A 20,927-nucleotide genomic window follows, 5' to 3' on the forward strand; every position below is an offset into this window, starting at 1 on the left:
TCTAGCCTGGCGAATGGCAGCACAAGCACAGGAGGCCATGTGGCCTCACAAAGAAAGATGGAGCTGGACTATTGCTTAATGTTTGGGGGGGCGAGGGGGGCTTTTTTTTTAAAAAAAAATCGAAGACTGAAGCAACTATTCTCACTACATCACTACAGACCTTGATGTGGTATTGGCAGCATCCACTGATGCTTGCGATAATGAATCTACCTTCCTTAACAAGAGTTTAAAATTGGGCCTTGTCCACTTCGGGGAGTTGGTCTTTGAACTCCAGAAACTTCAAGTAGTTCATAAAGTCATATTTCGCTAACAGGGCCCAGTAATTAGAGATTCTGAACTAGAGACTGGTGGATGTAAATACCTTCCCTCCCCAAAAGATCCAGGTGTCTCGCTCCCATGTCCGCAGAGGTGGTTTTAGGGTATTGCCTGGATCTCTCCATGGCTGCTTGTACTACTTGGAGAGTTGGGGGCAGGATGGGTAAACAAGAATTATGCCCTTTTAGCAGGCACAAAGAACTTTTTCTCAGCCCTTCCAGGGGTAGCAGTACACATTGTCAGCACATGCCATACCACCGTAGTGGTTCTGTAATAGCCTCTTCACTGGGATAGCTATCCAACTGGGGCCCACTGGCTGCAGAAATCCAAGAGCTCGTGCTGCATATCTTGAACTTCTTATGGGATCTGAAGTTCTGCCACCATCCTCTGCAACTATTCTTGACATTGCCTATAGCCCTCAGTTAGAGATGGTGAAAATGGGGCAATTGCCTCATGGGGTTAAGGAGAAGATGATGAGACTGTCGGTACTAGCTTGACATCGTCTTCTTCCAAGTACCCCCGCAGAGCAGGATGCTGTTGCCTGAGAGAAGAGGGATGATGTGACTCTCTAGACAAGCACACAGATCCAAGGTGTCATGCATAATGATCCCAAGGACTCCAAAAAGGCCAGTTTGAGGAGTTGAAGACCGGTTCGGGGGCCTCAAGGAATTGGTACCAGCAATCCCTTTGGAGGGTAATCATGCTTGTGCAGAGGACAGGTCCAGATAACTCTCAAAGCCCTGTTCGGGCTAACTTGTCTGGGAAGTGATGATTCATCCTGGACATCGGATACAGAAAGCCAGATCAGTCTCCACCACTGGTACAGTCAGTAGTGGTAGAAGGAAGCTCCAGCTCATGGATGGAGTATGGGAATAACTCCGTCTTAAGGTTGTATAATTTTATGGGATTAAGACAGCCCTCAGAAGAACCAGGCCCAAAAGTAGAGGAGTTCCAGGGTAGTAAATTTCTCTGTCTGTCCTGGAATACGAGGGTCCAGGTTACTAGTTGCACCGGATCTGGTGCTGCGACAGACTTTGTGGTTGGCGGATCCTTACAGGACCAAATGAGTACCATTGGCAAAAAGAGTCCATTCAGGAGCACTTAGTCAATACTGGAAGATGTCAGTTCTTTGGCTTGCTAGAGGTCACAGTCAGCACCAGTATCGATACCAGGCCTGGTTCTCTTGGACTATCCTCCTGTATGCTTTTCCTTTGAGGTTAAGAGGCTTAGGCAGATCTAAGTCCTGGGAACTTGCATGTGAAGACTCACCCAACTTGGAAGGAGTCAGAGACCTCTTCTCCTGGAAGCAGAGGGAGAAATCTTTTTTTGGGTCTGTGAGAATGCCCCTTAATCTCATGAAAAGCCTGAGGCAACAGGTCTTTAGATTTATCTGATCCAGCCTCTGTTCCACAGCTCATGCTCAGAAGCATGCTGCTTGAGAACAGTGGCCAACGTGCAGGAGGGTCTCTCCAGCCTGGATCTGACTGGAGCCTCAGGGCTTTCTTATGAGAAACTTCCTCAGTCAGCACTCTCTTCCCTCTTGTGCCCTAGGTGGGAAGGAGTGACAGACACTGCACTTGGCAGAAACAAGCACGTACTCAATGCAGTGCTGGTGGTCCTCATTGACCGAGGAGGACCAAGGATAAGAGATGCAGTTTTTAAGCCCCAGGTTTCTAGGCACAGCTCTAGTCCAAAAGAGAGAAGGAGTGTCCCCCAGGGTGGGGAAAACTAAGCTACATTAACTGTAAGAATACTATACAAATGCTAACAGACTATACACTGTTATCTTCACAAAGACTAAGACAATGTGAGAATAGCTCTGGACACGGAGGATTCTGACTCAGGCCATGAGGCTGTAAGAAGCAACTGAAGAAGAAGTGATCAATCCACACTTCCCTTTATGCCCTTGGTGCTGAGCAGAAGGAGATCCAGGGTCCAGGCATAGACCAATGGACATAAGTTGAAAGATTTTCTGGTCTAAGGCCTGGTATACACTGGGGGAGTGGGGAGGAAATCAATCTAAGTTAGACAACTTCAGCTACATGAATAATGTAGCTGAAGTCGATGTACTTAGATCGACTTACTGTGGTGTCTTCGCCGCAGTGAGTCGACTGCTGCCGCTCCCCCGTCGACTCCGCCTGCATCTCTTGCCAAGCTGGAGTACAGGAGTCGATGGGAGAGTGCTCGGGGGTCAATTTATAGCATCTAGCCTAGACATGATAAATCGATCCCCGCTGGATCGATCACGGTGGGCAGTGTAGACATACCCTTAGATGAATACCCACAGTGAAATACACATAGAGAGCAGCACCTGAAGAAGAGTGGAATCCACCATGCAGGGAAGTCAGGAAGATTCATGGATTTCTACATGAAAGTGCATTCTTGCTGGTTGTTGTAACCTTAATGAATATTCTTTACAACTCAGAGATAGATGTAGGTTTCATTTTTAGAAGGTACGCACTATACATTTTTAAAGTGATTTACTCCCAACACTCTGCAGTGTCCCAACAAAAAGACACTGCACATAGTGGGGTGCCTAGAGAAAAACTCATTCTCTCACCTGCTGATTCCCAATTGGACAAAAGATGGGATGCTATCATTGTGCATTACATCCCATTGTCAGAATGGCCATCAGCAACATGTAGACAAAGCAACCCAGATTGTAACACGCATTCTGTTTAACCCTTACTTATTGTGTTGCATGAGTTTTTTTTTTGTACTTGTTTAGTTTTATATTGTTACAGACATTAGATCTGACAGTGTTTGTGGTCTGACACTCAGCAGAGCACTAATACCTCAGACATTTTATGGTATACTTAGATATAAGAAGGGCATTTGATCGAGTTTCACAGAATATTCCCAGAGAAATATGAAAAATGCACATTAGATACAGTAGGAGACAGGAACAAGAGGTGAATCTGTATACACTGTACACTAGCTACCAGCAAAACTCCCATGCTCAGAATCAAAGGGAAGAACATGCAGCACACACCAAATCAGCAGATCAGTAAGTGATCAGAGCTTTACAAACTGACCCTCAGATAAAGATGAGTGCTGAATGGTACAGACCAATTTCTCTCAGCCGTTTGAAAAATAAAAATATTTAGATGGAAATAATCCCTCCCAATGTCATATGAAAGATGCAGGGAGAAACAAAAAGGGGATGGATGGATTAAAGAATGACATTAGGTACCACAAGCATAGGTCATGACTAGTCTTCCTACCTCCATCGGACTAACAAAGTCATTCATTCCACTGTTGTACACATAGATCATGGCATCATACAGATGATTTTCCCAGCACAGATGAACTACCTGCATGGAAACAAAGCAGACTTCCTCAGATGTAGAGAATCCTTGTATAGAACAGCCTAACAGCTTCCATTATCCCATTAATTTCCCTTCCTGTATTCACTCAAAGACAGCTCTGACCATAGCACTTATCCTAGCTAGTTGCAGGAAAACAGCGGCATGGGTTTGGGTTGCTTTGTTTTTGTTGGGGGGGAGGGTTGTTGAGGGGGGCAAGGCAGTGTGCAAAGTTATACAAGTGAAAATTTGCCATATGCAGAACTCTGCCAAGCTACCAAGATGGGGGAGACAGATCTGACTTATGGCTCTACACTGTACACTAGAAATCCATGGCCTGAGGTACTGGAATGAGAAATCCAGGTCTTCCCAATTCCTTACACCCTTGACCTCTGGAGCAAAGGACCCAAGAGAACAGCTCTCCAAATGTCATGGGTTTTGTTGAGTTAGTAAATTGTTCTGTCACCATGCCATCAGCCAGACCCAAACCAGAGGTGCCCATCAGCCTACAGGTTAAATATATTATTTCAAAAAAGTTAAGGGGCCACAGTTCACACCCTGAGGATTCTCTACCCTGGTACACTCCCTTTGCACTAACTCAGGTGTCAAAAAGGGAGCCCCTTGCTTGGAATACCCAGGAGCCATGAGTCAGTATACTTTACTCCAATATTCTGGTGCTGAGGGCATATCAAGAGTGGATGCAGCTAAAGCATGCTGCACTCTGGCTAGTCCCAGCTGCTTTACAGCATGCTATAGGTGCATACCAAACTGTTCCAAGTTAGAGCAATGTCCAGGTTGCTCTAACTTGTGCCAGGGTAGAGAATGATGGGGCAGTGATTGCTGGCTGCTTCTCAGCTTTTCCCCTCTGCTGGGTTGCCCTGGGGGCTGAGAAGATGAAGAGAACCATTCTTTGCTATGTGCTCCCCTAGGCCAAGACCGAGCCTGCTGAGCTCCTTCATTGCTCCCCCTGGGGCTTCCACAGCTTAGCAAGGAAGCAGACAATGGAGCAACCAGAGCTACCCTTTTCCCTGTCAAGCTGATGAGCAAACGCAGAGGAGACAGTAGCCATTAGTGCTTCCAGTTCACAATACAGCTGCCACTGGGGCTAGAGGGGAGACATGTGGGTGACCGTGGGCCCTATCACCTCCTTTTAGTGGTGACCCACTTCAAATGCTTTGGCTGAAAACAAAAATAGAGGCTACAGTGCATTGAGAATATTTTCTTAACTCAGTCACCCTTGAAGGCACCTATGTGGTCCCCCAGTCCACAAATTGGGCACAATGCCCTAAACAATACACATATTAAAAGTAATTTAATTAAATTAGTGTGGTTAAAAGGATGTGGAGTGTAGTTTCTCTAAAATGCTGTTGTCTAGGTTAAAGTCTATCTTCAGTTACTGACTGAAGACAATGGGGTTGTTTAAGTATAGTAAGGTCTGAGTTTGGCCTGCATAGCTTTTATTACTGGGGAAGGAGGAAAGAACACAGTTTAACTTCCCAAATCCAGATGGAGTTTGCTGGGCCAGCAGTTACAAAAAGAGAGAAATTTACAAGGAGTATCTTGGGATATATACAATGCTGCCTTGTACAGCAGAGCTGCCTCTCATGCAGATGAAGTCCATCCATAGATTCATAGATTCCAAGGCCAGAAAGAAAACCAAACAAAAAAAACAATTACTAACCTGTTCTGTAAGTTTTATTCTTCAAGATGAGTTCCACATGTGATTCTAATTCAGGTGTGCGCCTACTCAGTGTGCCAGAATTAGAGATTTTTTCCCTTAATGATATTCGTCGGGGCAGCTCCAGTGCTTCTCATATAGAGGGGAAGGAGAGTGGGTCAGGAAATGGACATGTGCAACATCTCAAAGAACAACAGCTATATAACTGGTTAGTAACCATTTTTTCTTTTTTGAGTGACTGCATATGTCCATTTCACTTCCAGGTTGAACTGCTTGTGAATCACCTGAGGTGGGTGGGTTTCAGTATCTGACAATAATTGAAGGACTACTCAGCCAAACTTGGCCTCATCTCTAGAATGAGGAGATGCCTTTACAGCGTAATGAGTTGTGTACACCAACTACCAAAGTTGCAGTTTTACAAATGTCTGTTATAGCTACCACAACCAGTCAAGCTGTAAAAGTGGCTCGAGACCTTGAAGAATGTGCTACTATGCCCTGTCTTGAAGGTTTACATTAGCAATGTCATAGCAGATGAATGTAGGAGCAAATCCAGGACAAGATTGTGTCAGTTGCAGATGGGATAAAACGCCTTCCAGTCTCAGCCTAGACAAACATCTGGGAGGATGACTTAAACAACCTAGTAAAATCCAAGCAAAGTTCCAGAAGACTAGAAGAAAGTTAGTGTGCCATTTTTAAAAAAGGGTGACCCAACTAATTATAGGCCTGTCTGCCTGATATCGATCCCTGGCAAGAAAATGGAGCTCTTCAATTGGGACTCGATTAGTAAAGAATTAAAAGGAGGGTAATGTAATTAATGGAAATCAACATTGGTTTACAGACAATAGATCCTGTCAAACTAACTTGATTTAAAAAATTGGAGATTACAAGTTTGGTTGATAAAGATGATAGACTTCTAAGACATTTGACTTGGTACCATACAAAATTCTGATTAAAACTGTAATGATCTAAAAATGACATGGCACACATTAAGTAGATTAAAAACTTGGTAATTGAGAGGTCTCAAAACGTAATTGTAAATCCATTGTAATTCTGGCCTAAATGCACAGCAAATAGGATAGCCTGTTGGAAAAAATAAAGGTGCGAGAAACTGGACCAAAGTTAACCGGTATTCTGTTCCTGAAAGGCAGTTAAACAAGCTGCTTACAAATTCCTGGCTGTCTACAAGAACCTACCACAGAAGAAAACTGAGGAGGTGTAGGTCTCCCCCTGTGATTTTTCCTTTAGCAGTTAGGCTATCTAGGAGTGACAAGTGGGTATCATTGGTATGACTGAAGACAGAACTGAACTGTTTCATTTCAGGGAAAGGAGTATAAATGCCCAATGATTTCAGAGTTGCCCTCAAGTCTTTGAACTCAGAGATTCTGGATAGCCTGTTGGACCTTCTGCAGAACACCCAATGACTGAAACCATGATGAACATCTGTGCATCGTTCCTGCTGATGCCATCACTCTGGCTGTCAAATCCACCCTATCTAATGCAACTTGGAGAAAGGTCCTAGCTACCAGTTTGCCAAGATAGCCTGGAACTCCTGCCTGGCACTCTCTGGCAATTTGTTTGCAAACTTCAGTACATGGCCCCTGAAGGAAAAATGTTATCTGGCCAAAAAGGCATGCAAGTTAGAGATATAAACTGCAGGCCAGTAGTGGAATAAAGCTTTCTATGGAAAATGCTAAGTCTCTTTGCTTCTTTATCCTTTGGGGGAGGAGGTCATTCCTGATGCTTGTCTTGGCAGTAAACAAGAGAACAAGGAATCCAAGGGATGGAGGTAGAAATGTTGATAGCCCTGAGAAGGGACAAAATACCTTTGCTCGGCTCTCTTGGCTGCCAGCAACAGAGATGATGGCATTTGCCACAACAATCTTGCGGGCTCCAGGATGGCTTCATTTATATGCAGAGCATTTGGAAAGGTCCTACTGATGCCAGTAGTTCCACCTGCCCATAGAACTCTCTTGCACTACCTTGACTAGAACATAAAGAGAGGAAGCAACCCTCTGTCAACTTCTGGTAGGGCCTGGAGTCACCCTGAAAAGGCGAGGACACGCCTGACACCACAGTCTCATCAGGTGATGATGGGGAGCAGCACAAAGGAATTAGAAACGGAGCCTCCTGTACAGAAAGTGATGGGACTTCTGGCACATAAGGCTGTTTCTGCTTGGTACTGGAGTAACAACTTGAGTCTCCTCATGGAAAATAATCTGTCATTCACTTGGTTATCAAGAAGGAAGATGAAGATGGTAGGATCTAGTGGTGGAAAAATCCCATGGGTTCCAATACGGCCATTGGTAGGGTATAGGACCCAAGCCCTGCCAGCCCAAGAATCCAGATCCCTTGATCACCTTAGGGTATTTGCCAGGCACCAGGAGCAGAATCATCATGAGACAGGCAAGAGAGGAGCAAGGGGCATAGATGTCTACCTCAGTCTCCGATGAAAGATCCTGAGTCACCTGACCATGGACATGCTGTACCATGTGGTGCTGAGGTCCAGTGGCACACCTCCAGAGAAATCAGTACCAGAGACAGCATGCTGAGTTTGCCTCTGGACTGCACTGTGCAAGGACGCACCGGACAGTCTGAAGTCCATCACAATACTGAGAGTCTTGGAGACAGGTGTGAAACCTCAGCCTGAGGGATCAATTGGTACCAGCTGATTTGTCTCCAGCACTGCTGGAGAATCCACCACCAAGACATAGTAGGTCCTATGCCACATAATAAGCTTCCAGCATTGCTGATACTAAGATTTCCCTGCTGCTGCTGCATCGAAGAGGATGGCACTGCGGTGGGAGTGCACCTCAACAGCATGAACACCAGTGCTAGGAGTTAATGACTCCGGGCAAGATGAAGTCTGTGCCCAAAATTCATCTTCCCAGAGAACACTCTACCCTGCCATCCAGCTTGTTTGCTGGAAGATAGTACTGGGGACCTCAACATTTTGGAGGACTCTGGCCCTTCAAGGCATGCTGTCTGTGTTTCATCAGCTCCAGGAAATTGGATAGGTGCAGACAGGGCCGGCTTTAGGCCAATTCCACCAATTCCCCCTAAGAGGGGCCCGCGCCCAGTGGCAGAGCTGCTGGTGGGTGGGGCAAGTAGCTGAGAATCCCTTCCCTGGCTAGAGGCTCCTTTTTAATTTTTACTCATCTGGCAGTGCTCTGGGTCTTCAGTGGCAGTTCCTTCAATGCCACTGAAGACCCGGAGTGAGTGAAGGGCCCACTGCCGAAGACTCGGACAGCTGCCCCGTGAGTACAAGCCCCACCTTTTTTTACGTGTTTTTTTTTGTCATTCCTGCCGGGGCCCTGTCGAAACTGTTCGAATCGGGCCCCAAGCTTCCTAAAGCCGGCCCTGGGTGCAGAGTCTGAGGCACACTTCTAACAGAGGAAGAAATATTCTAGGTGAGGCCCCATGGGTCTAGAACTCACGACTGCAGAGCAACTAGGCAGCTGATATCTCCAGGCTAACACCCAGTGGCAGCTGTAACCAGCTTGCAACTCCACTTCCCATGACCCACTGTGGATACAGACCATGGGAAGTCCCGCCTGAAGGGTTTGACAGACAGCCATCTCATGGCTCCTGATCAGCTCCCTGCCCTATATAAACCACAGGGGGGTTCCAAGAAGTATCCTCGCAACGATGTCGATCTCCTGTATCTACCACAACCATCCCTGCTCCTGAATTCCTGGCTTTTACCTCAGCTTGATTAGGACTTTGCCCCCTGATTCAGACCCTGAAACCTGACTCAGACCCTGACCTTTGATATCAACCTTGGCCTGGAACCAACTACGAACATCTCTGCTACTTCCAGCATCAATTTTGTCCCTCCTCTGACCCTTGGCCCTGACTGCCTTTGTTGGGATCCTGACACTCACTCAGTGACCATGTCATGCAGGAAGGTGAACACAGGACAGCCTCCAGGAGAAGGCGATGCTGTCTCACCTCCCCGCCCATTTTGATCCAGGACTGGAAGTCTCTGCAGATTTGACAGTTGTCCCGGATGTGACCCTTACCATGGTACTTAAGGCACCTGGAATGAGAGTCACTGACTGGCAGATTTCTTGCTGACAGTGCAAGGCTGAAAGCCCAGAGACTGAGCATGCTCTGGCACTTGGCATCAGCATCCAGAACAAACAGGAACCAACATGCTAAGAAAACTAAGAAAAATGACCAATGAAACTTACACTAAAGCACTAATTAATTATGCAATGAGTACCAATAATTATATACCAGAGAGAAAAAAAATTCCCTGAAAGAGAAAGTAGGAACAAGCTAACATGCTCCAACTACTAATCATGGGAGGCAAGAATGAGCTGAGAACCGTCAGGGTCAATCTGCCCTTTATACCAAAGTGCAGAAGCACGAGGCAGTGGAGGTTGCATGCAAGACCCCGAAAGATACCGCCAAAGGGAAAAAATCTCTGACTCTGGTGCACTGGGTGCACACACATCTGAAGTGGAATGGACATACACAATCTCTTAAAGAACCATTGCCATCACCTAGTCTGACCTCCTGTATAATATAGACTAAGTTAACATGGCAGTTCACCTGCTGTATGTCTAGGCTGGTGATATCCATATGCACAATGCAGGCCTCCATGTCCTCCATTAGGTTCTTATCTTGGTAGTGAAGCAGCAAGTCTTTCATCACTTGAGCTGTCATTCCCATCAACTTATCACTTAAAATGTAAGGCTCCAGGCACTCCAGAAAAACACCCTTTGCCACTGAGTTCTCACTCAGTTTGTCATATATCTGGCTGAACAGAAGGTCACTAAGAGAAAAAAGTGACAATTACTTATTAAAATGAAGATTAATTAAAATATATTAAATGTTACAATGACCTGCTTTCTATACAAATCTAGGTGACTACAGTATTCCGCATTTTTTAGCTTAACAATTTGAAATCCCACTTAACACCAACATAGACACCATTTAACGCTTTTACAAATGTACCCATCATATTGTAGCCTGGGACAGAAGCTAGTAGAGGCAGCTTTAGCAGAGTGGTTCATGGGTTTAACTGCACCCACAAAAACACCCCCAGGGGGTGGGGAGGGGCAGGTGGAGAGCTGTATTCACTCCTTTTGCATGAGAAATCACATGCAGCTCAACATAGCCCAGCATCTGCATCATGGTGGCACTGCTCCCAGCCATATCACTGTGCAATGATGTCAGTCACATGCTGCCAGGGAAGCCCAAAGGGCAAAGTCTGCCAGAGGATGTATGGGTATGGGGTGCATGAGGGTGCCCATGTGTCCCACTCTCTAGGCAGCAGGGCACTGGGCTCATTGTGGGGCCTCTCCTCACTCTGTGCAGCAAGATCCAGATGCTGAGCAGAGATGCCTCCCTGACCATATACTGGGCAAGGTGTCTCTTGAGACAGTGAGTAACTGGCAAGGCCCCGGGGTGACAAGCACTGAGAGCGGGCCCTGGACCCTCACCGGACCACACCCCTGCCCCAGCATTCATTATATCATGCTCTCTATTTTTTTTTTTGTTTTGTTTCATACTGTGATTACATCAGAGTTTTTCTTTTTGAGTCCCTCCCCCCCCCACCCAAAACGTGCCATAGAAACTCCATGGCCCAGCTGTGCCATAACCTTTTTTCTGCATATAAAAGCCAGGGCTGGCGTTGGGGGGTAGCAAAAAGGGCAACTGCCCAGGGCCCCATGCCACAGGGGGACATCGCAAAGCTAAGTTGCTCAGGCTTCAGCTTTAGCTACGGGAGGTGGGGTTTGGGGCCCCAAGCTACAGTCCTGCACAGCAGGGCTTTGGCTGTCTGCCCTGGGCCCTAGCAAGTCATGGCCACTAGCCATGCTTGACGAACCCCTGGAAACCTGCACATGGCCTCCCAGGGGGCCCCGGACCCCTGGTTGAGAACCAGTGGTGTGATGCACTCATTGAACACGGAGGCTACATGCACCACTGGAAGCTGGTGAAACAGTTTTTTCAAAGAACAGTGAAAATTAGACAATGAAGTGACTCCATATAAAAAGTGAGAGAGGTGCTAGGTCCACACACAGTTTCTGTACACATAACTGTTTTGGTTAGCGTGATTTTTAACCATATAGTTATAACCACCACAACTTCTGGGGTGGATTCAGCTATACCAATATAAAAACCTTATTTCCCTTCCCTATGGGATAAAATAGATCAGTATAAGCACTTTTACATCAATTCAGCTGTGTCCCCGACGAGGAGTTGTATTGCTTTAACTAGACTGGCGTAGTTAGGTGATATAACTAATTTGTAGATAAGCTCGAATAAGCATTTAACATGCAGGAAAAATCCTGATGTAAAATAGGGACAAGAACTAGTAGACCCAGAAAATCTTTTCCACCTCTATCTCATTTAATTCTTGGAGTTGGAAGGGTGGCACTTGGTTTCTAAGCAAGTGAGTGATGATTTACTAGAGGAGATAAAGAGAAGTATTGAGGGAAAGCAATGTGCACATAAACTAAACTGAACTCTCTGTAAGCAGACTTGAAAAAGAATAAAGTGATTAAGTGGAAATGAAAAAAATTTTAATGAAAAACTAAAGCAGTGTCAGCTTTTCATTTTCTTGACGTGACATTTTCCTGCTCTTACTGACACTGTGGTTTAACAATTTTACTAGAAGAGTTTAAGGTGAACGAACCAAAAACATTACTTTTGAACTGGGATGAATATTCATAGCCCGAGGGTCATTTGTTCAAAGGACAAGAAATTACTCAATGGGGGAAATGTAGAAAATTCTTAAAAGGAAAATCTGTCAAGTCAATTTCACAGTAGTGCTAGCAAGAAAAAAAAAAAATCTAGGATGGAGGTGCTGAGATACTGTGGTGACCAGCTCCATCATAAAATCTACAAAGATTGGATAGATAGATCAAATATAAGTGTATTGATGGAATTCAAAGAAGTCTTCAATATTTACATGGATACAGAAAAGTCAGTTACATTAGGTAGGGTTAGAAAAATTAGAAGTGATAAATCCTCCCTGCTTTATTGTATAATTGGCTTGGCAATAGGGAAGAAAGTTAAAAAACTTCCGCTTTTGGCACATTATTCCATAATTGTCAACTATCAGGTTTTTCAACACCTGTTCAGGTCACCACAAGACAAAGCATACAGGACTAGATGGGCCACTGACCCAATCTGTGATTGCAATTCCTATGGTTTCATTAACCTGACGGACAAGCATGCAAACTCTCTTACGTTCGCTGAAGTAAAAGGCAGTAATCGACTATGACAGGCACCATATCCTGTAGAAAGACCATGAAGAAAGTGTGAGTAACTCAATCAAAAGTACTGTCAAATGGCATACATTATCAACATGATCAATACTGTGAAGAATCAATGACAGTCAAATAGCAGGTAGCTCCCACATTTAGGCAGTTGCCTAATTACCCTGATTTTCCTGGACAAAAGATACAATTATACAGCTGTAACTCCTCCACAGCTACACCCATATCACAGGCCTTTCCAAATTCCAGCAGTAACAAAAAATTTATTTTAGTACAGCAGCCAGCAGAGACTGCAAATCATACCTGGGCCCGGTTAGGCGGGCTGCTACAGACACACTACAAACAAAATTGACAAAGATGTAAATTGCAGAGGAGGAGTATGAGGAGAAAACATGACAGCAACACACATCTATCTCAATTTGGAGGTTTCAAAACCTTTTAAAAATCTTCCATACTTGACGAGTGGATGACAGGGGATTTGGGCTCAGCTGGACAAAGGGAAAATAAGGAGACAACAGCCAGTGAGTTTGATTTGGATTCACTTGGCAATGGATTTTCAGAAAAGGTTTCTGACAGAGCTGGACGAGTTATTTCTTGAGGAAATTTGAGGTATGTTCCAGATTATTCTGGCGCCTCATTTAATAATACTGAGAAAGGACCGTTACCTGTTTCCGTAACTGGCATTCGAGATGTGTTGCTCAGGTGTATTCCACTATAGGTGTGCATGCTCACCATGTGCACCAGTGCCGGAAGTTTTTCCCTTAGCAGTATCCATGGTGGGGGAGCACCGCTGCGACCCCTGGAGTGGTGCCAACATATCGTGCCATAAAGGGGGCTGCGCGCTCCCTCCACCCTCAGTTCCTTCTTGCCATACAACTCCGACAGAGGGGAAGGAGGGTGGGACGTGGAATACACCTGAGCAACACATCTCGAAGAACGCCAGTTACGGAAACAGGTAACTGTCCTTTCTTCTTCGAGTGATTGCTCATGTGTATTCCACATAGGTGACTCCAAGCTATACCTGATGGAGGCGGATAGGAGTTTAAATGTAAAGTTTTAAGAGTTATCGGGGCGAAGCACCGCCTACCAAACCCGGCATCATCCCTCGTTTGGGAGACGATCACATAGTGCGATGAAAAGGTGTGGACAGAGAACCACGTAGCAGCCCTACAGATGTCCTGGATAGGGACATGAGCCACATAAGCTGCTGACAAGCCCTTGGGCTCTGGTGGCATGCGCCTTTACAATAGGAGGCGGAGGAACGCCTGCCAGGTCATAACAGGTGCGAATGCACAAGGTGATCCAGCGGGAGATGCGCTGGGTGGACACTGGTCATCCCCTCTTACGCTCAGCCGAAGCAATAAAAAGCTGGGGGGGGACCTCCTAAATGACCTGGTTCTGTCCAGGTAGAAGGCCAGTGCTCTGCACAAGTCCAACGTGTGCATGCTGCATTCCTCATTGGAGGAATGGGGTTTAGGACAGAGGATTGGGAGAAAAATATCCTGATCCATGTGAAAAGCTGAGACTATCTTCGGCAAAAAAGCGGGGTGAGGGAAGAGCTGAACTTTGTCCTTATGGAAGACCGTATATGGCGGTTCAGAAGTCAGGGCTCTGAGCTCCAAGACACGGCGGGCTGAGGTGATGGAAACTAGAAATACCACCTTCCACGACAGGTGGGACCACGAGCACGTGGCTAATGGCTCAAAGGGAGGCCCTGTGAGGCAGGAGAGCACCAGGTTCAGGTCCCAGAGCAGAACCAGGGAGTCTGGCGTATGGGAATGCCCGATCTAACACTTTCAGAAATCGGGCTATTATGTGATGCGAGAACACAGACAGGCCCTGCACCAGGGGGTGGAAGGCCGAAATGGCCGCCAGGTGCACCCTGACCAAACAGGGCGCCAGGCCTTAGGTCCTAAGGGAGAGGAGGTAGTCGAGGACAAGCTGGATAGACACGGAGGAGGGAGAGGGACCTCTATCCCTCACCCACATAGAGAACCTATACGATTTAGCCAGGTAGGTTCGACGTGTGGAGGGTTTCCTACTTTCCAGGAGGATCTTCCTCACATCCTCAGAACACCTCCCTTCCTCCTCATTTAACTATGGAGCAGCCACGCTGTCAGGTGGAATGCAGCTAGATTAGGATGGAGGAGACGACCTTCCTCCTGGGAGAGGAGGTCCGGGCGGAGTGGCAGCCTGCACAGAGGGGCAACTAAGGGTTGCAGTAGGGACCCATAGCAATGCTGATGGGCCCAATCCGGGGCTATGAAAATGACCCTCGCCCTGTCTGACTTCACCTTCTGTAGGACCCTGCCTATTAAGGGGAAGGGCGGAAAGGAGTACAACAGGGGCCCCGACCACGGGAGCATGAATGCATCCGATATCGACCCCTCGCCCGGTCCCGCTCTGGAGCAGACTTGAGGACACTGTCGATTCAGGGTGGTGGCGAACAGGTCTACCTGGGGAGCACCCCACTGTAGGAAGATTCACCTGGCTACCTCCCTGTGCAGAGACCACTCGTGCTGTTGGGAGAACACCCTGCTCAGGCGGTCTGCAAGCGTGTTGCTCTTGCCAGGCAGGTACAAAGCCCAAAGTACGTTGTGGGCTATACAAAAAACTCACAGGAGTTGGGCTTCCTGGCATAAGGCCCGGGAACGTGTGCCCCCGTTTGTTGATGTAATACATGGTGGTCGTGTTGTCTGTAAGGATTCTGACCACCTTCCCTTGTATGTGCTAGCAAAAGACCATGCACGCCAGGCGTATGGCCCTGAGCTCCCTGACATTTATGTGCAGGGTCAGTTCCTCTGGTGACCACATGCCCTGGGTCCTGATATCGCCCACATGGGCTCCCTAGCCCAGGTCTGAGCCGTCCAACACTAGGTCTAGTGATGGAGGGGGCTCTGGAAGGGGATACCTCGGAGCATGTTGCTCAGGAGGGACCATCATTGGAGATCTGCCACCACCTTGGCAGATCTGGACAGTCCCTTGTCCAGACTGCCCCTGGGAGTACTGAGAGGCCAGCCAGAGCTGAAGGGGCCTCATCCAAAGCCTGGCATGTCGCACCACATAGGTGCATGCTGCCATGTGGCCAAGGATTTGCAGGCACACCCGTGCCGTGGTCACCGGAAAGGCCACGACTGAGGTGATGAGAGCTCTGAGCTTCTCAAATCTGTCCCATGGAAGGGAAGCTATGGCCACCCGGGGGGGAATCCAGCAGCGCCCCATAAAGATTATGCGCTGAACCGGAATTAACGTGGATTTCTCCTCGTTTACCAGTAGGCCCAGAGCTGCACAGGTGTTTTGCAGGATGCTCATGTGCTGCTGCACCAGAGACTGAGACCAGCCCTTGAGCAGCCAGTCATTGAGGTAGGGAAAGATTTGCAGCCCTTTTTTCCTGAGGTGGACAGTCACGACAACTATACACTTTGTAAATACTCTGGGGGCAGTAGAGAGGCCAAAGGGGAGGACCGTAAACTGGAAATGGTCCTGACCCACAATGAAATGGAAGAAATGCCTGTGACCCTCGAATATGTGGATGTGAAAGTACACATCCTGGAGGTCCAGCGCCGTAAACCAATCCCTCTGGTCTAGGGATGGACAATAGAGGCCTGGGACATCATGCGGAATTTGCCACGAATGAGGAACTGCATGAGATTCCACAGGTTGGGGATGGGCCAGAGCCTGCCCTTTGCTTTTGGGATGAGGAAATATCTGGAGTAAAAACCCCTGCCCTGGTATTCCCGAGGCACCCTTTCCATCACTCCCAGGGAGAGGAGGCACTCCACCTCCTGACAGAGGAGGAGGGCATGCTCCGGGACCCCAGCTGGCTGCCCGGACAGGGGACAGTTGGGAGGGGTGGAAACAAACTGCAGCCTGTACCCTTGGGAAATGGAGCTGAGGACCCATTGGTCCAATGTTATACAGGCCCATTGCAGTCGGAAGGCCGATAAACGGTTCATAAAAGGCAACTTTATTAACTGGGTGTGGGGAACACTGGCAACAAGCTCGGTGACCTCCCTCAACGAGTCAAAAACGCCGCTTCCCCCGGCCACCTGGCCTTAGAGGTCACAGGCTGTGGGGCCAAACGGGATTGGCATTGAAACTGGCACCTTTGTTCCCTCTGCCGCTTAGGTGGGGGTTCGAATCTGCCCCAAATGAGAGGAGCAGAGGTTTGAGGCCTGGGCTTGTCCTTAGAGGGCGGAACATACAGGCCTAGCGTCTGAAGGGTGGTGAGGGAGTCCTTCATCCCGTGCAGATGGGAATCAAACAGCAGGTCTTGCATTATAGACTGTGACTCGACTGACAACCCTTAGAGCGAGAGCCACAACACCCGTCGCATGGAGACTGCGGAAGCCATTGTACGAGCGGCTGTGTCCGCTGCATCCAAAGCCACCTGGAGAGCTGCTTTGGCCGTGGCCGCACCCTCGTCGATCAAGGCCTGAAACTCCTTTCCGTCCTTGTCCCAGAGAAGGGGCTCAAACTTACAGAGGGCACCCAGGAGATTAAACTCATACCGGCTCAGCAGTGCCTGGTGGTTGGCCACTTTGAGCTGGAAACTCGGACAAATAAACCTTTTTCCCAAAGGTGTCCAGTCTACAAGCATCCTTGAGCGTCCTCGACTTTTGGTGCGGGCGCGGGCTGGCCATTCCGCTCACGGTGGTGGACCGACTCTACCACCAAGGAGTTAGGAGCTGGGTGGGTGTATAGGTACTCGTGACCCTTTGTGGGGACGAAGTACTTCCTCTTGGCCTTTTTGGAAATTGACGCAAGAGAGACCTGGGTCTGCCAGAGGCCAGTGGTAATGTTGGCTACTCCCTGATGGAATGGGAGTGCCACACGCCACAGTACCGAGGAGGCGAGGACATTAAAGAGGTTATCGGAAGGCTCCTCCATCTCCTCGGCCCGGAGCTCGAGATTTGCTGCCATCCTCTTAAGCAGCTCCTGATGTGCCTTGAAGTCCCTCTTGGGAAGAGGGAGGCAGTACCGCAACTGAATCACCCGGTGCCGAAGAGGTAGATGGTGAGGTGCCTTCAGTCACCGGCAGCATCGTGGGCTTGACATCTTGATCTGGTGGTGGAGTTGGTGCCAGGGGTTCGGTGCCCATGGTCTGATCCCAGTGCCGGGAAGGTGACACAGGGTGGCCTCGAGAGGCTCCCGTCATGGAGCGAGGTCTCGGATGTGCAGGAACCTGAAGCCACGGTGCCCAGTGGCACCATTGTCCTTGCCAGGGAACGGCTTGGAAATGAGTAGCCTCGGGAGCCGGCAGGGCTGGTTGGTCATGCGGTGAAGCTCGGAGAGAGACAGCTGCGCGCTGACGCCAAAGTCCTGGAGGAACACACAGTGCCGCAGGAACAACTGGAGCAGTCTCTGTCATGACGGCTCCTGCCCCAAGACTTCGACCTGGTGGAAGTCGAAAGGTAAATTTCCAACGAGGTATCTCTTGACTCCCTTCGGCACCCCAGTGCCGGGGACTCTCGGGACGCACTCTGAGCATGGCTTCTGTAATGGGGGGTGTTACGTGCCTGGATGCTCTGCAAGGACGAGGCCCACACACACAGTGAATTAATTGGCTTTAATGAAGGTAATGTGACACACCCGCAACGGGGACTCCAAGCGTTGCTGTCACTGGGATGGGGAACCCAGCGCAAGAAAAAGCTCGGCCTGGTACGGAGTCCAAAACGCAACCAATAGCCCGCAGCAATTATAACATCATGCTAATGCTATGCAAAGCAGCACATATATGCAATTCGAGGCTTTCCATTAGCAATGGCTGCCCCCCTTGGCCTATGGCCAGGGGCTTTCTGCAGTTCATCTAAACATCGGGGCTTCCCACACAAGGCAGTTCTAACCGGCTAGAAGCAGCATCTGCTAGTATACTGTGTCCTATAATAACCTGCTCTTGAGAAAGCAAAAAGCCCAAACTAGGCCGTGACAAAGTCTTCCGGGGTCCCCTACAGGGGGCGCTTGAGTACGAGCGTCGGTGCCAACGGCGTCGAGACCTGTTCCTCTCGGACAGGCTGGAGGAGGAACAGTCGTCTCTTGTCACCTCCTCGACGGCGTCCGGGACAGGAGGAGTGAGATCCGCTCACTGAAGAGCCAGGACATGGAGTCGACGTGTGTTGCAGGGCTCTACTCGGCACCTCGACCCGGGAAGGTGCCTCGACCTCCGACACCCAAGGGCGGTTTTCCACAGGACCAGGGGCCCGACTGAGGCGGCACACTTGGCACCGAAAGCGCCAAGATATCACGCGCAGCCTGAGCTGCCTCTGGTGTCGACGGCATGCGTACTTCGGGCGAGGCTCGCGTGGACGGGACTGGACTGCTCCACTCAGCACAAGTCGGAGGTCTGTCTCGATGGGGATCGTTGGCTGCCCATCTCGGGTCTGGCCTCACCCCTCTCCTTCTCTCAGTGCCACTGAGTCTTCCCTTGTTTTGCTGGGGAGCGGTGCCGGCTCGTCGATGGCGCCTCGCTGCACGCCGAGGACATGGTACTGGGCGCAGAATCAGGATGGCACATTGGAGGCGCTTCGCTGTGCGCCGAAGACGAGGTGCTGGGCGCGGGGTTGGCTCGACATGCTGGTGCCACAGTCAATTGCGACTCCATGAGGATAGCTTGGAGTTGGATCTCACGCTCCTTTGTTCGCAGCTTGAAGGAGTGGCAGATTTTACACTTCTCTCTAATGTGAGCCTCGCCCAGACAGCAAAGACGCTGACTGTGTGGATCGCTTCTGGGCATGGAATTGCAACAGGAGTCGCACAACTTGACTGGGCCACAGGGCATTCCCCGAGCCAGGCTTTGCAAGAGAAAGTTCAGCAAGGAAGTTTTCCGGAAGAGTGGATACCACTAAGGCTATAATGCTGCAGCCTAGGCTGGAGCAAGTTCCGACTACCTTCACTGGTGGCAAGAAGGGACTGAGGGTGGAGGGAGCGCGCAGCCCCCTTTATGGCACGATATGTCGGCGCCACTCCAGGGGTCGCAGCGGTGCTCCCCCACCATGGATACTGCTAAGGGAAAAATTTCCGGCACCAGTGCACGTGGCAAGCACGCACACCTATAGTGGAATACACATGAGCACTCACTCAAAGAAGAACCAGGGCATCTGAAGGGATTGGAGGTGGTTGAAGACAAAAGGCAGCCATTCTTCCCTCTCCATAAATCTTCTGAAGTGGAAGTTGGTAGACTGATTAAACATTTTGGAACATTAACATATATCTAATTTTCTCCTAATTCAGTGAGTGAGGCTACCCCTCTACTGAGAGTTCTAGGAACCCTTAAACCTGTACCTGTTAGCCTGGACAGCCTTCTCTGGAACACCTGAGAAAACCAAGTCCAGTGGCAGAGTTCACTCTCTAGTACCTTGTTCGGCATAGCTTTAACTTTTCCCAAAGGGATCACACTCCATTGTAAACCCCTCAAGTCTCTGCCGTGGGTATCCAGAATTCCACAAATTCATCTCTCGAGACTGCTCAGCTTGTCATACTCAATCTTCACCTGACTAGCCAGGGTCGAATTAAGGTGTAGTTATGCCATTGTTCAAAGAGGCTCAACTTTTAAAGAACAGATAACAAAATTTAATAACTTTGAAAGCAGATTTGAATGATACCTCCTGAAGGGCACATCAGTGCTCCAGATGCAGAGTGGAGCACCTTATTCTTCATCCAGAGAATTAGGAAGTTGAGTCATTTTCTGGTCATTATGTCCCAAGAGCTCACTGCCTTCTGGAAGAGCCGTTTAACACCACAGCATTTCAGTTCTGGAATATTTTGTATACAAACTCCTGTTTGTAGGACTGATTTTTGGAATACTCCAGAACTCTTAAGTTAATTATGGTGCTGGCCTGTAGAGGATTGCTACATACCCTAACAGAGCACACAGGGGATTCAGTCTATTTCCACTGGTGTAGATTAGAAGACATTGAAAATGAGAACAGTCATATGTGAATTAAGAATACCTAGTAGTAGTCAATACCTAATTTCTCAAAGAAAATCACATATTTCATGAATGTTTCAACAACATTTAAAACCTATTATATAAAATAGTCAATGACTTTCAGAGAAAAGCTACAATTTTAATCTAAATTGCAAACTCTTGACGAAGAGAGCATCTTTAAGGTGCTGTACCTGAAAGTGTTGCTCCATAACTTGGATTTTTCCCTGGTCAGGACATTTCTTCAAAGTTCGATCAGCATAATGGAAGACAATTTCAACCATCTAGATGAAAAGATAACAGTTGGAAATTTTCCTCACATACTACTATGGGCTGGATTGGTAGCACCACTGTATTAATGTTGCCCAACATTTCCCATTATAAAAACTTGTTTTCAGTTGGTTATAAAACTTCGCCAAAATAACTGTTCCACCTGAAATTCCGCATGCCATGTATGTGCCTCAGGCTGAATTTTT

General features: G+C 48.2%; 2 protein-coding genes across 5 annotated transcripts in view; one reads left to right on the plus strand and one right to left on the minus strand.

Moving 5' to 3' along the window:
* PPP2R3A (protein phosphatase 2 regulatory subunit B''alpha) overlaps positions 1-20,927 on the plus strand; it is a 767,863-nt gene that overhangs the window by 224,130 nt on the left and 522,806 nt on the right. The gene's annotated exons all lie outside the window — the stretch shown is intronic.
* VPS8 (VPS8 subunit of CORVET complex) overlaps positions 1-20,927 on the minus strand; it is a 231,457-nt gene that overhangs the window by 141,281 nt on the left and 69,249 nt on the right. For all 4 annotated transcript variants that reach the window (XR_007775959.1, XM_050965339.1, XM_050965340.1 and 1 more), the window contains exons 19-22: positions 20,646-20,735; positions 12,499-12,545; positions 9,853-10,075; positions 3,540-3,629 (exon numbers count right to left, since the gene is read on the minus strand). Coding sequence is in view for 3 of the 4 variants with exons in the window: in XM_050965339.1 (XP_050821296.1) it covers positions 3,540-3,629; positions 9,853-10,075; positions 12,499-12,545; positions 20,646-20,735 (450 nt within the window). In the remaining variant the exon portion in view is untranslated. The remainder of the gene's footprint in view (positions 1-3,539; positions 3,630-9,852; positions 10,076-12,498; positions 12,546-20,645; positions 20,736-20,927) is intronic.

Source organism: Gopherus flavomarginatus, chromosome 8 (assembly GCF_025201925.1).
Source record: "Gopherus flavomarginatus isolate rGopFla2 chromosome 8, rGopFla2.mat.asm, whole genome shotgun sequence".
NCBI lineage: Eukaryota > Metazoa > Chordata > Testudines > Testudinidae > Gopherus > Gopherus flavomarginatus.